Here is a 10,591-nt window from a genome sequence, read left to right as displayed (position 1 = left end):
AAAAAAAAAAAAAAACAGGAAGAGAGAAGTGCCAGACAGAATAGCTATCAGCCCAACTGGGGACAGACTCAAAAGGACTGCGGGAGAAGGACCGGCAGGGTGCCACATCCAGACCAGGCAGGGGCAGGGCCCCTGGAACAAAGGTCGCTGGGGCACGAAGTTCCAAGTTGACCTTAGCCTAGGGAGGAAAAGTGGAGGCCACACAGCAAAGGCAAGGTCCCACCCAGCACCTTCCCTGCTGGCCTTTGCTGCCCCCTGCTGGCCCCAGCTGTAGCGCTCAGGTAAGAGAATATAAAGGCAAAGCTTACACTGTTTGGGTTTAAACCACTCTTCATTCACTCTAACCCCACCCTCATCGCCAGGTGGGTGGGGCTCCCTGCCACCTCAGAGGGTGCCCCCAGGACCTGTAGGTGGTGTGGGCGTCTTGCCTGTGACTTTGTTGGCACATTCCAGCAGGGCGGTGTGAATGTCCTTGGCACAAGATATCTGGGCTTTGATGACGGCCAGGTACTGTGGGTATGGCAGGCTATCAGGCTGCACAGCGTCGGGCTTCGTGGCTGTAGGTACTAATGTTGGAGAATGCTTGGCACTGTCACAGCTCTGTGACAGGCACTCGTGTGCCAGGCGCTGTAGATAGACAGGCAAGGGTGCAACATCAACCTCACTCCAGGTGCATACAAGCGCCCTCATAACCACCCTGGGGCAGTTTGCTTGGCCTGGTGACCCCCAAGGTCTTGGAGTTAGAACCTAGCCCTGACAATCACCAGCTGGGTGACATAGGGTATGTGGCTGCTCCTCCCTGAGCCTATTTCCTTGTTTGAAAAAATGGGTTTCGTAACCTCCTCTCCCTGCCTCATAAGGTGAGAACAGTGAGACAGGGGTCTAAGACACAGGTACAGGTCTGGGCACGTGGTTTCAAGTGCTAACTGATGAATGTTAGCTACTATTAACTGTCCTAACCTGAGGCTTGGTGGTAGCTTCCCTGATGGCATCCAACCCTACTTTTTCCATCACTTCTTTTTTTTGGGGGGGATTTTTGACACAGGGTCTCACTATGTAGTTGAGACTGACCTGGAACTCACTATGTAGCCCAGGCTGGTCTCGAACTCACAGCAATCCTCCTGCCTCAGCCTCCCCAGTGCTGGGATTGCAGGCGTGCGCCACCACACCCGGCTCTCTCCCTTACTTCTTTGGCTATTTTAGGTACTTCTTCCTTTACCTAGGACTTCTACAGCAATCCTGAGGCTCTCTGCCTCTTCTCATGCTCTCCCAGGGCTATCAAGCTCACACTCAGATGTCCACTTCTGCAGTGATGGTGCCCACATCTCTGTCCCTTATGACATTTCCACATCCTCATACTCTTCCACAAACTGCTCCTTCTCATGGGATCTTTTCTCGGGAAGATCCTACCATTCCAGCCTCAACCTGGAAACTGCTTCCTAAATAGCCCTTCAGTCCTGTGGCCTGTAGAAGCCTCTGAAGTCTCATCTGTCCTTTCCCTCTTCTGCAAAATCCTCCCCTGGCTGCCGCCTTCAGTTTCAGCCCCTCTTACACATCTCTCCTCTGGCAACCAGAGGCATGTTATAAAAAGCAAAGTGGTCCATTTTCTCCCTTGCTTGAAATTCTTTATGGCTCCTTAGTTCCCTTAGGGTTCAAAATCCAACAAGCCCCATATAGTGAGTTCAAGGCCAGCCTGGACTACATAGTGAGGCTGTCTCAAAGCAAAACAAAACAAAACCCAACAAACTCCATTCTTACTACATCTCAGCCAGCTTGAATCTCCTGACTTTTTTTTTTTATACACTGGGACTCAAACTCAGGGCTTTGTACTTGCCAGGCAGGTGCTGTGCCGCTGAGCTACAACCTGCACACGCCCCCCCATCTTTAGACAGGGTCTCACTATGTAGCCCAGGCTTGCTTCAAACTCCTGGCAATCAATCTCAGTCTCCCAAGTGCTCGGATTACAGGTCAGTACCACCACACCTGGCTCTCTGCTGACATTCCAAATGGGATTTTAAGGCAGAAGCTGTTCCCCTATGAACAGAATACTTTTCTCCCACTACTTCTCAAAGTGCCTTCTTCTTCAATACTTAGTCCAGAAACACTACTTATATGCCAAAAAAGAAAAAAGAAAAGATCACAGTATGTGTTTCCCACACATGATCTTGCAGTTTTTCCTGACACTTCATTTTCCAAAGGAGAAACCCAAGGTTCAGAAGTAGTCTGTCTGATTTGAAGCTCTTAGTCATTCCTGCCTCTCATCTGGTCTTTGTTCTAGTCTTCCTCAATGTGTTCTCTCCCAGTTGCCTTTCCTGAGCCCCCCAGGATTCCACCCTCATACACCCCAAACTTCCCCCATCCTAGCTGACCCTTCTCCCTGTGCTCCCTCTTCGTAGCCCTTTTCTGGCCTGGAGTTCTCCCATCAGCCTTGACTCTGAGCTGTCTCCTATTTGGTGTTGTATTTGTTATTCTACTGAACTGGAAGCTCTGTGAGAGCAAGAATCAGATAACACTGTGTGCCCAGTGTTACTTAAAGCATAGATCTGTCCCAGAAGACGGGTGAGTGAGCTGACTAAATGAGGGTTTCTGAAGATGCTGGGGAATGACGCAGGTGTGATCATCCAGCATCCAGAAGACCCCTTACCAGGCAGAGCTCCAGCTGGTCACAGAGCGCGTAGAACTCCTCCAGGCACTTGTCAAAGCGCTGTATGGGTACATCGCTGCTGTTCCTATAGCCCAGGAGAAAAGGGTGACTGAGGAATGGATTTCCAAACTCTGGGACACCACTATCTACTCAACCAACAGATCATCAGGAAACCAGGCAGGGCCCAGGAGATCAGAGGTAAGGCTTAAAAACAGGAGGGGGTAGGGTGTTGAGGGAGGATTTTTTTTTTTTTTTTTTTGGTATCAGGGATCGAACTCAGGACCTTGCACTTGTGAGGCAGGTTCGCTGCCACTGAGCTAAATCGCTGGCCCAGAGGGAGGTATTTCTAAGGCTGGAAGATTGGATATCTTGGGAAAAGGGGGCTGTACTCACTGTCCATTATCAACATTAGTGTTCTGAATCAGGTTCTGGGCTGCGACCTTCATCAAGGTCTAGGAAAAAAAAAAAGTGAAGGATACGGAGACACAGAAGGGGGATACAGTTCTTTGGTAGATCTATACTGTTCCTTGGAACCCATCCAATCTCAGGCCTCCTCTTCGTCTGGCACTTCCTCTTGTGACAGTCCAGAATGACGCTCTTTTATTACATTCCTACAGCGATCTCCCCACTATTTTCCTAGAGGCCTGCCCTCACGCGAGGTTCTCACCAATAACCTCCCGGACATAACCCCCATCCACTAATTACGTGCAGAATCTCCCAGTCTCCATACAGGCCAGTCCGTCCTCCAGGCTTTGACGACCAGAGCCCGGTTTCCTCCTTTAAACTGCCTCCCACTAGTGCCACTTCAGAGCTTCGCTATGGCCACACACACAAACGAGTCTTACTCTTCCTTGCCTACAATATCTCCTTAACTAAACAGGCTCCTCAGCAGGCCTCCTCGGAGTTAGAACACCAAATCTCGCTTGCGCCTGCAGCTCCGGGACAATCACCTGCAGACTCTCCTTCAGCTGCGGGATGAGCATCTTATAGCGTTGTACAGGATCAAAGTCCTGTTGCTGTTGTTGCAAGAGCCCGCTCTGGGCAGGTCCCACCAACTGTGCCGGCGGTTGCTGCTGCTGTTGGGGACCCGGGCCACCAGCCGAACCCGGACCGGATAAACCACCAGCTGAGGAAGCCGCCGAAGCCTGTTGCTGGGGCGCAGCCATTTTCCTCTCTTAGAGCACCGGAAGCGCGTCACAAGTGCGCATCCCTCAGTTTTTTAGCTTCTTCGGCCGTTGGCCCTATTTGCTAGATAGATCTGCCTCTCAGACGATTCAACCAGTGAAAGAAGAGGTGCCCTACCTTCCGTCACTCTCAAATACGACGTCCCCCCCCCAAAAAAAAATCCGACGTCCAGACGGCAACATCTTTTCACCAATCATAAGTGGTCTTTCCCCCATCGCTCCACCCTGTACCCAACAACTGGCCAATCCGTACGCGGTTTTGCTCCAGACTCTATTTCCCGGAAGGCCTTGGGGCCTGAAGCGACAGGTCCGGGTCCTCAGATTCTGGGCAGCAGTTTGGTGGAGGTGGAACTGCAAGTGCGTCCCCGGCACTGCCTGCGCATTTACCTGAGTCGTTCCCGGAGCTCTTCCAGCCACCTCGCTTCGTTCCAACCCCAGCTGAGAGCGGCGCCGACCCGAATCCTGACTCAGAGCCTGTGTCCATTGAGGTCGGCACGCCCCTCAGCATCTGCCCACGGTGCAGTGAGGACCCGGTCGGCGCAGCCGTCACCTCATCGCTATGGCGCCCACCATCCAGACCCAGGCCCAGCGGGAGGATGGCCACAGGTAGGCGCCACGCCACCTGGCTTTACCGCTCTCCCCGGGGTCTTATCTGGGTTTCAGCAGGACGTGGAGTCGGGGGAGGATGTCTGCTTACAACGCTACGGCGCCCCAGGTGTGCCCGTGACGTCACGGAGCGCTCACCTGTGACAGAGGCGGCGGGTTCTTTCTGGGACTCGGGTGTTCCTCCCTTGCTATCGAGTTTAGGAGTGACACCGTTGGAGACTTCAAAAATGACCTCGCACTTAGGTCCCTGCAGTCAAGCTTTTAGAGACCCCTCTCAAAAAAAAAAAATTATGTAGTTCTTTATTAAAGCACTGGATATTACTTCCCAGAGGGGTTGAGCACTTGGGCTCATTGACGGAAGCATTTGGGGACACTTCCTCCAAAGGAATCAAATTATCAGGTCCCTCTATTAAAGCAAAGCACCCCTCCTTCCAGCTTTTAGGATCTTAGAACCCTCTTGAACTCTTTCAGGCCTGTTCTTTCCATCATTCTTATCAGTATCTCTCCTCTCCACTAGGCCCAATTCCCACCGGACTCTACCTGAGAGGTGAGCTCCACCTGCTTTCTGAAGAGGGATGGGGAATGGGCTCTGGGAGGAGAGGCGGGCCAAGGGGGTCCAGTTTTGAGCTGCTGTTTTCCTAGGTCTGGAGTGGTCTGCCGTGTCAAGTACTGCAATAGTCTCCCTGACATCCCCTTCGACCCTAAATTCATCACCTACCCCTTTGACCAGAACAGGTAAGACCAGTATGAGGGACGAGAAAACTACACAGAAATAGTTTCTTGGGGCCTAGTGAAGTACCTTCCCAGGATGTAATAGGAGCAGCTTGATAAATACTAATGAATGTGGACAGTGGTGCAATCTTGCTGCTCAGGAGGTTGAGGCAGGATTGCAAGTTTTAGTCCAGCCTGCACAATTTCCTCAGAATAAAACATTAAAAAAAAAAAATAGGGCCAGGGATTTAGCCCAGTGGTTTTGCTGCCTGCCTCACAAATGCAAGGTCCGGAGTTCCATCCCTGGCACACACCCCCACCAAATAAGTAAAAAGGCTTGAGGATATAGCTTAGTGGTGGAGCACTTGCCAAGCATATGTGAGGCCTTGGGTTCAGTCCCCAGGACTGCAAAAACAGAAATTAAAACCTAGTGAGCTGGATGTTGTATCACACACTTGTAATACTGGCACTCTGGGAGGCCAAGACAGGAAGATCAAAAGTTGGAGCCCACAACGAGGGGGAAAAAAAAAAAGTTGGAGCCCAGCCTGGGCAGTTTTAGCAAGACCTTGTTGGCTGGGGATTTAGCTCAGTGGCACGGTGCCTTCTTTGCAAGCACAAGGTCCTGAGTTCTATCCATAGTACTTCAAAAAAAAAAAAAAAAAAAAAACTTTGACAAAAATTTAAACAAGGTATGTGCGTGTGGGGTGGGTAGGGATGTAGCTCAGTGCAGAATCCGAGTTCAATCTGTACCACAAATGCAACCCCCCTTGAAAGACCTAATGAATAGAGCAAGTAGTGCCCACGTCCCCTCCCACTGGAGAGGCAGCCTGACTTCAACATGGGAACACTCCATTCTAGTTCCTCTCTGGAGAAGCTTATTTCTGGGAAGCAGGGATGCTGTGTTGGGAATGAAGCTGGAATCTAGAAACAGAACTGGCATATTTCCTCACCCAGGTTTGTCCAGTACAAAGCGACTTCCTTGGAGAAACAGCACAAACACGATCTCCTGACTGAGCCAGACCTGGGGGTCACCATTGACCTCATCAACCCTGACACCTACCGCATTGATCCCAATGGTGTGTGGGGAGACGGGGAGGTTCTGTGCTAGGCCAGCAAAGGCCAGGCCTGGGTCCCTCTCATGGTCCTCCTGCCCCCTCACTCTCTAGTTCTCCTGGATCCAGCTGATGAGAAGCTTTTGGAAGAAGAGATTCAGGCCCCCACCAGTTCTAAGAGGTGAGACGGTGCCAAGTGGCTAGAGGATCTCTTAAGTGGCAAGGCATCCTGTATGGAGTCTTGAGGTGCCTGATCTCCTAACCTAGGTCCCAGCAGCATGCAAAGGTGGTGCCCTGGATGCGTAAGACAGAGTACATCTCCACTGAGTTCAATCGTTACGGCATCTCTAATGAGAAGCCTGAGGTCAAGTAAGTTGCAGACAGGAAAGGAGGGAAGGTGGAGATTCCAGGTCTGTCCAGTGGCCCCTAAAAGATTCTTTTCAATCCTAGAATTGGGGTTTCTGTGAAGCAACAGTTCACCGAGGAGGAAATATATAAAGACAGGGATAGCCAGATCACAGCCATTGAGAAGACTTTTGAAGACGCCCAGAAGTCGGTAATTGATAAACTGGGATGGGAAGCAGTAGACACAAAGGCGTGGGTCCAGCTCTTCTTCCTTCTCATTCTGTTCTTGCCGCCATCCCCCAGATCTCCCAACATTACAGCAAGCCCCGAGTGACACCAGTGGAGGTCATGCCGGTCTTCCCAGACTTTAAGGTCAGGCCTAGGGTGGGAGGTGGAGGGACAGCCTCCCATGGCTGCCTGTTCCAGACTAACACCAGTACTCTCCATCCCACCAGATGTGGATCAACCCATGCGCTCAGGTCATCTTTGACTCAGACCCAGCACCCAAGGACACGAGTGGTGCAGCTGCCTTGGAGATGATGTCTCAGGCTATGATCAGGTCAGTGGTCCTTCTGTCCACTTTGGCCTGTTCCTTGTCCCTTTGCCTTCATACCATTAAGTTTCTCCTCTTCACCTAACTAGGGGCATGATGGATGAGGAAGGGAACCAGTTTGTGGCCTATTTCCTGCCTGTGGAAGAGACACTGAAAAAACGAAAACGCGATCAAGAGGAGGAGATGGACTATGCACCAGATGATGTGTGCGTGGGTTTGGTTAGGTTTTGGGTATTGCGAAGTGTTTCCCCCTTTCTCCTCCTCAGGTGCAAAATGGGGCCGACCTTGTGTCCTCATCCTTAGGTACGACTACAAGATTGCTCGGGAATATAACTGGAATGTGAAGAACAAGGCTAGCAAGGGCTACGAGGAGAACTACTTCTTCATTTTCCGAGAGGGTGATGGGGTATACTACAACGAGCTGGAGACCAGGTACTCAGCACACTTGATTGGCCTGCCTTTCTCCTTCAGACCCTGGGGCAAGCCAGGCAGGGTGGTACATGCCTGTAACCCCAGGAGACGGAGGTAGGACTGAGTTCAAGGCTAGCCTATGTAACTCAACTGAGGACCTTGTGTCAAAAAGTGGTGGTGGTGTCTGGGGGTGTATTTCACAGTGGTAGAATGTAAGGCTCTAGGTTTAATCTCTGACACTCCAAAAAAAAAAAAAACGTAATGTTGGAAGACTTTAGAGCTTTTGTGTAGGGTGTAGTCAACTTCCTGTGATAGTAACATATATGTATGTATATACATATTCGCACACAATACATATGTATATATGTATTTGCGGCAGCAGAGGGGGGCCGTACTGGAGATTGAACCAAGGGCCTTCACGCTGAAATGTATCAGCCCTTTTGAGACAGGTTCTGAGTTGCCCAGGCTGGGCATATGTTTTAAATGAAACACTTAACATCTAACTTCAAAAACATGGCCCTAAGATGGGTATGGCAGGTGCACATCTGTAACCCCACCGCTTGGGAGGTTGAAGCAGGAGGATCACTGAGAGTTCAAGGCTAGTCTAGGCTACATATTGACTTCAAGGCCAGACTAAACTACATAGTGAGACCCTGTCTCAAAAACCAAAACCAGATGCATGACCCTAAAATTCCCTGTGGGCTTAAAGGTAATTGGTTAGGGTGCTAGGTTTAAGAGTTAGTTTAAAGCAGAGATCAAACATTTTCATCTCAGCCAAAAGGAAATGTGAGAGGCAGCAAAGAATTGGCTCTGAGTGAGCTGGCTAACTCTCAAGGAGCATCACACCCCAATTTCAGCTCACTATTGTTAGGGGCAGAAAGGCTCTATTTTCAGTGAGACAGAAGTTCCTATTTCTCAAAAGCCAGAAATCCAGATCTGACATCTACCTTTAAGTGTTGGTTGATAACTAATTCATACACACATGACGTAATACACACATATATACTCTATATATAATCTTTCCCCTGGTGTGCTCTGGGCCAGGCATTGATGGGGAATCAAGTCAGACTAGATCCCTCACTGGAGGGCTCTTTAACTGGATCTTTCACCTTCCTCTTGCAACTTGTCCTCTACAGGGTCCGTCTTAGTAAGCGCCGGGCCAAGGCTGGGGTTCAGTCAGGTACCAACGCCCTCCTTGTGGTCAAGCACCGAGACATGAATGAGAAGGAATTAGAAGCCCAGGTAATAAGCATTCCTAGCCCAGGGCCCCAACAGAAGGGTGGCTGGGGGGTGAGGAGATAGGCCCGGCATCGTATCCTCCCCCTCCCCAATCCTGCTTCTTCTGCCTGTAGGAGGCACGGAAAGCTCAGCTGGAAAACCACGAACCCGAGGAGGAAGAGGAGGAGGAGATGGAGGCAGAAGAGAAAGAAGCCGCGGGTTCAGGTAAAAAGGCACATGTCAGCTCCTGGGAGCCCTGGGAGGGTGAGAAACTGGTTCTGACCTCTCCCTGCTCCCTCACAGATGAGGAACATGAGAAGGGCAGCAGCAGCGAGAAGGAGGGCAGTGAGGATGAGCGCTCTGGCAGTGAGAGTGAACGGGAGGAGGGTGACAGGGACGAGGCAAGTGACAAGAGTGGCAGTGGTGAGGACGAGAGCAGCGAGGATGAAGCCCGGGCGGCCCGAGACAAAGAAGAGATCTTCGGTAGTGATGCTGACTCGGAGGACGACGCTGACTCTGATGACGACAGAGGACAGGCCCGGGGTGGCAGTGACAATGATTCAGACAGTGGCAGTGACGCAGGTGGCCAGCGGAGCCGGAGCCAGAGCCGGAGCCGGAGCCGCAGTGCCAGCCCCTTCGCCAGTGGCAGTGAGCACTCAGCCCAAGAAGATGGGAGTGAAGCTGCAGCTTCTGAGTCCAGCGAGGCTGACAGCGACAGTGACTGAGGCCCAGGGCTTTCAAAGGAGGCTGGAGCGACGCCATTCTTAGAGTGGGGTCTTTCAGTGGTCTGTCGGTGAGCTCTTCACTTTGATTCTCCCCACCCCTCAACCTTTGCTTTTAATAAAGCCACCTTCTCTTGATTTCCCTTCCTGGTGCCTCTGGTCTTATTTCATCCAGTCCCCCAATCCCCAACCCAGATGCTCAAGGACCCCAGCATGAGGTGCAGAAGGTCAGTTTCCCATGAAGTACAGCATAACAAAGTTCAGATTGATTTTTTTTTTTTCCAAAATAAGCCCAGACCATTAAACAAGTGAAACTCCAACAAGTCAGTCTTCTCCAACAGTGAGAAAAACTGTAGTTACCCAAAGCTGATTCTGCCAGTGGGGCTGGGGACAGAAATAGGTGGGGAGGGTAAAATCATGGAGGACTTGGGGGACAGGGTGGGAGGGCCGGGTCCTGCCCATCAGAGTGGGGCCGCCTGCGTCCTGCACACTCTGCTGTCAGGAGGGGCACAGCTTTCTCCTCCCTGTGCTGGGGAGGGTGTCCCTCACCACCTCCCAGTGCCAGACAGGGTCAGCTCACCCTGATGGGGAGTGAAGATGGGACCAACCAGCTGGGGAGAGATGAGGGTTCCATGAGGACACCCTGCTGATTCCACGTGAGGTGGCCCATCCATCCCACTTCCTGTGGCTAGCGGGAGGAGGCTGGAGAAGCCCTGGGGGGTTGAGGGAAATGAGCAAAGGCACAGAAACATGGAGGGGCCGGGGTGGGGACTTGCATAGGTTGATGAGTGTGCAAGAGGTACATAAATAAACCTGACACCCCACCCAGCCCGGCACTGGGAGAGGAGGTGGGGACCCAGTGGCAGGTCCCCAGGGCACTCTACCCTCTGGCTTCCTCCCCTTCCATGGGGTCAGTGGAGGGAGGTCCACAGACCAGGAGGGCAAGAGCAAGGTCTGGGGAATGGGCCAATAGTGCAGGGAGGGTGGTAGTTTTCCATTTTTTTTTGTTTTTTTCCCAACATTTTGTATCTTTAATAACATACACAATGGTTACCAGCCATATTCATAACAAAAGTTATTCATAAAATGTATCTAAAAATAACATTTTTTTTTCCTTTTCGGTGTGAAAAGCTTGAGAATGTCCC

At 51.3% G+C, this 10,591-nt stretch overlaps 2 protein-coding genes across 3 annotated transcripts in view; one reads left to right on the top strand and one right to left on the bottom strand.

Annotated features, from left to right (window-relative positions):
- Med29 (mediator complex subunit 29) overlaps positions 1 to 3,919 on the bottom strand; it is a 7,285-nt gene extending 3,366 nt beyond the window's left edge. The window contains exons 1-4 of one of the 2 annotated variants that reach the window (XM_010614525.3): positions 3,595 to 3,919; positions 3,038 to 3,096; positions 2,645 to 2,729; positions 429 to 627 (exon numbers count right to left, since the gene is read on the bottom strand). In XM_010614525.3, coding sequence (XP_010612827.1) covers positions 429 to 627; positions 2,645 to 2,729; positions 3,038 to 3,096; positions 3,595 to 3,810 — 559 coding nt within the window. In that variant the 5' untranslated portion in view covers positions 3,811 to 3,919. Of the gene's footprint in view, positions 1 to 312; positions 628 to 2,644; positions 2,730 to 3,037; positions 3,097 to 3,594 lie in introns of those variants that run through there. The other variant, XM_010614526.3, reaches the window with a different exon arrangement.
- A 145-nt stretch (positions 3,920 to 4,064) lies between these two features.
- On the top strand, positions 4,065 to 9,584 carry Paf1 (PAF1 homolog, Paf1/RNA polymerase II complex component). The gene is made up of 14 exons (XM_010614524.2): positions 4,065 to 4,434; positions 4,952 to 4,981; positions 5,077 to 5,169; positions 6,100 to 6,221; positions 6,312 to 6,378; positions 6,465 to 6,566; positions 6,648 to 6,753; positions 6,846 to 6,914; positions 6,998 to 7,101; positions 7,185 to 7,301; positions 7,399 to 7,527; positions 8,643 to 8,748; positions 8,859 to 8,949; positions 9,028 to 9,584. The coding sequence occupies exons 1-14, from the start codon at positions 4,388 to 4,390 to the stop codon at positions 9,447 to 9,449; spliced, it is 1,605 nt and encodes a 534-aa protein (XP_010612826.1). The 5' UTR covers positions 4,065 to 4,387; the 3' UTR covers positions 9,450 to 9,584.
- The last annotated feature ends 1,007 nt before the right edge of the window (positions 9,585 to 10,591 follow it).

This window comes from Fukomys damarensis, unplaced genomic scaffold, assembly GCF_012274545.1.
Source record: "Fukomys damarensis isolate Sample0158 unplaced genomic scaffold, DMR_v1.0_HiC HiC_scaffold_19, whole genome shotgun sequence".
NCBI lineage: Eukaryota > Metazoa > Chordata > Mammalia > Rodentia > Bathyergidae > Fukomys > Fukomys damarensis.
This window is presented reverse-complemented; position numbering and strand designations above follow the sequence as displayed.

Bases quoted from the DNA above. Each gene is read 5' to 3' on its own strand.
- Paf1 (XM_010614524.2), top strand. From the start codon at position 4,388: ATGGCGCCCACCATCCAGACCCAGGCCCAGCGGGAGGATGGCCACAG. The intron at 4,982-5,076 runs GTGAGCTCCACC...CTGTTTTCCTAG, and splicing joins CACCGGACTCTACCTGAGAG to GTCTGGAGTGGTCTGCCGTG. The intron at 6,754-6,845 runs GTAATTGATAAA...GCCATCCCCCAG, and splicing joins TTGAAGACGCCCAGAAGTCG to ATCTCCCAACATTACAGCAA.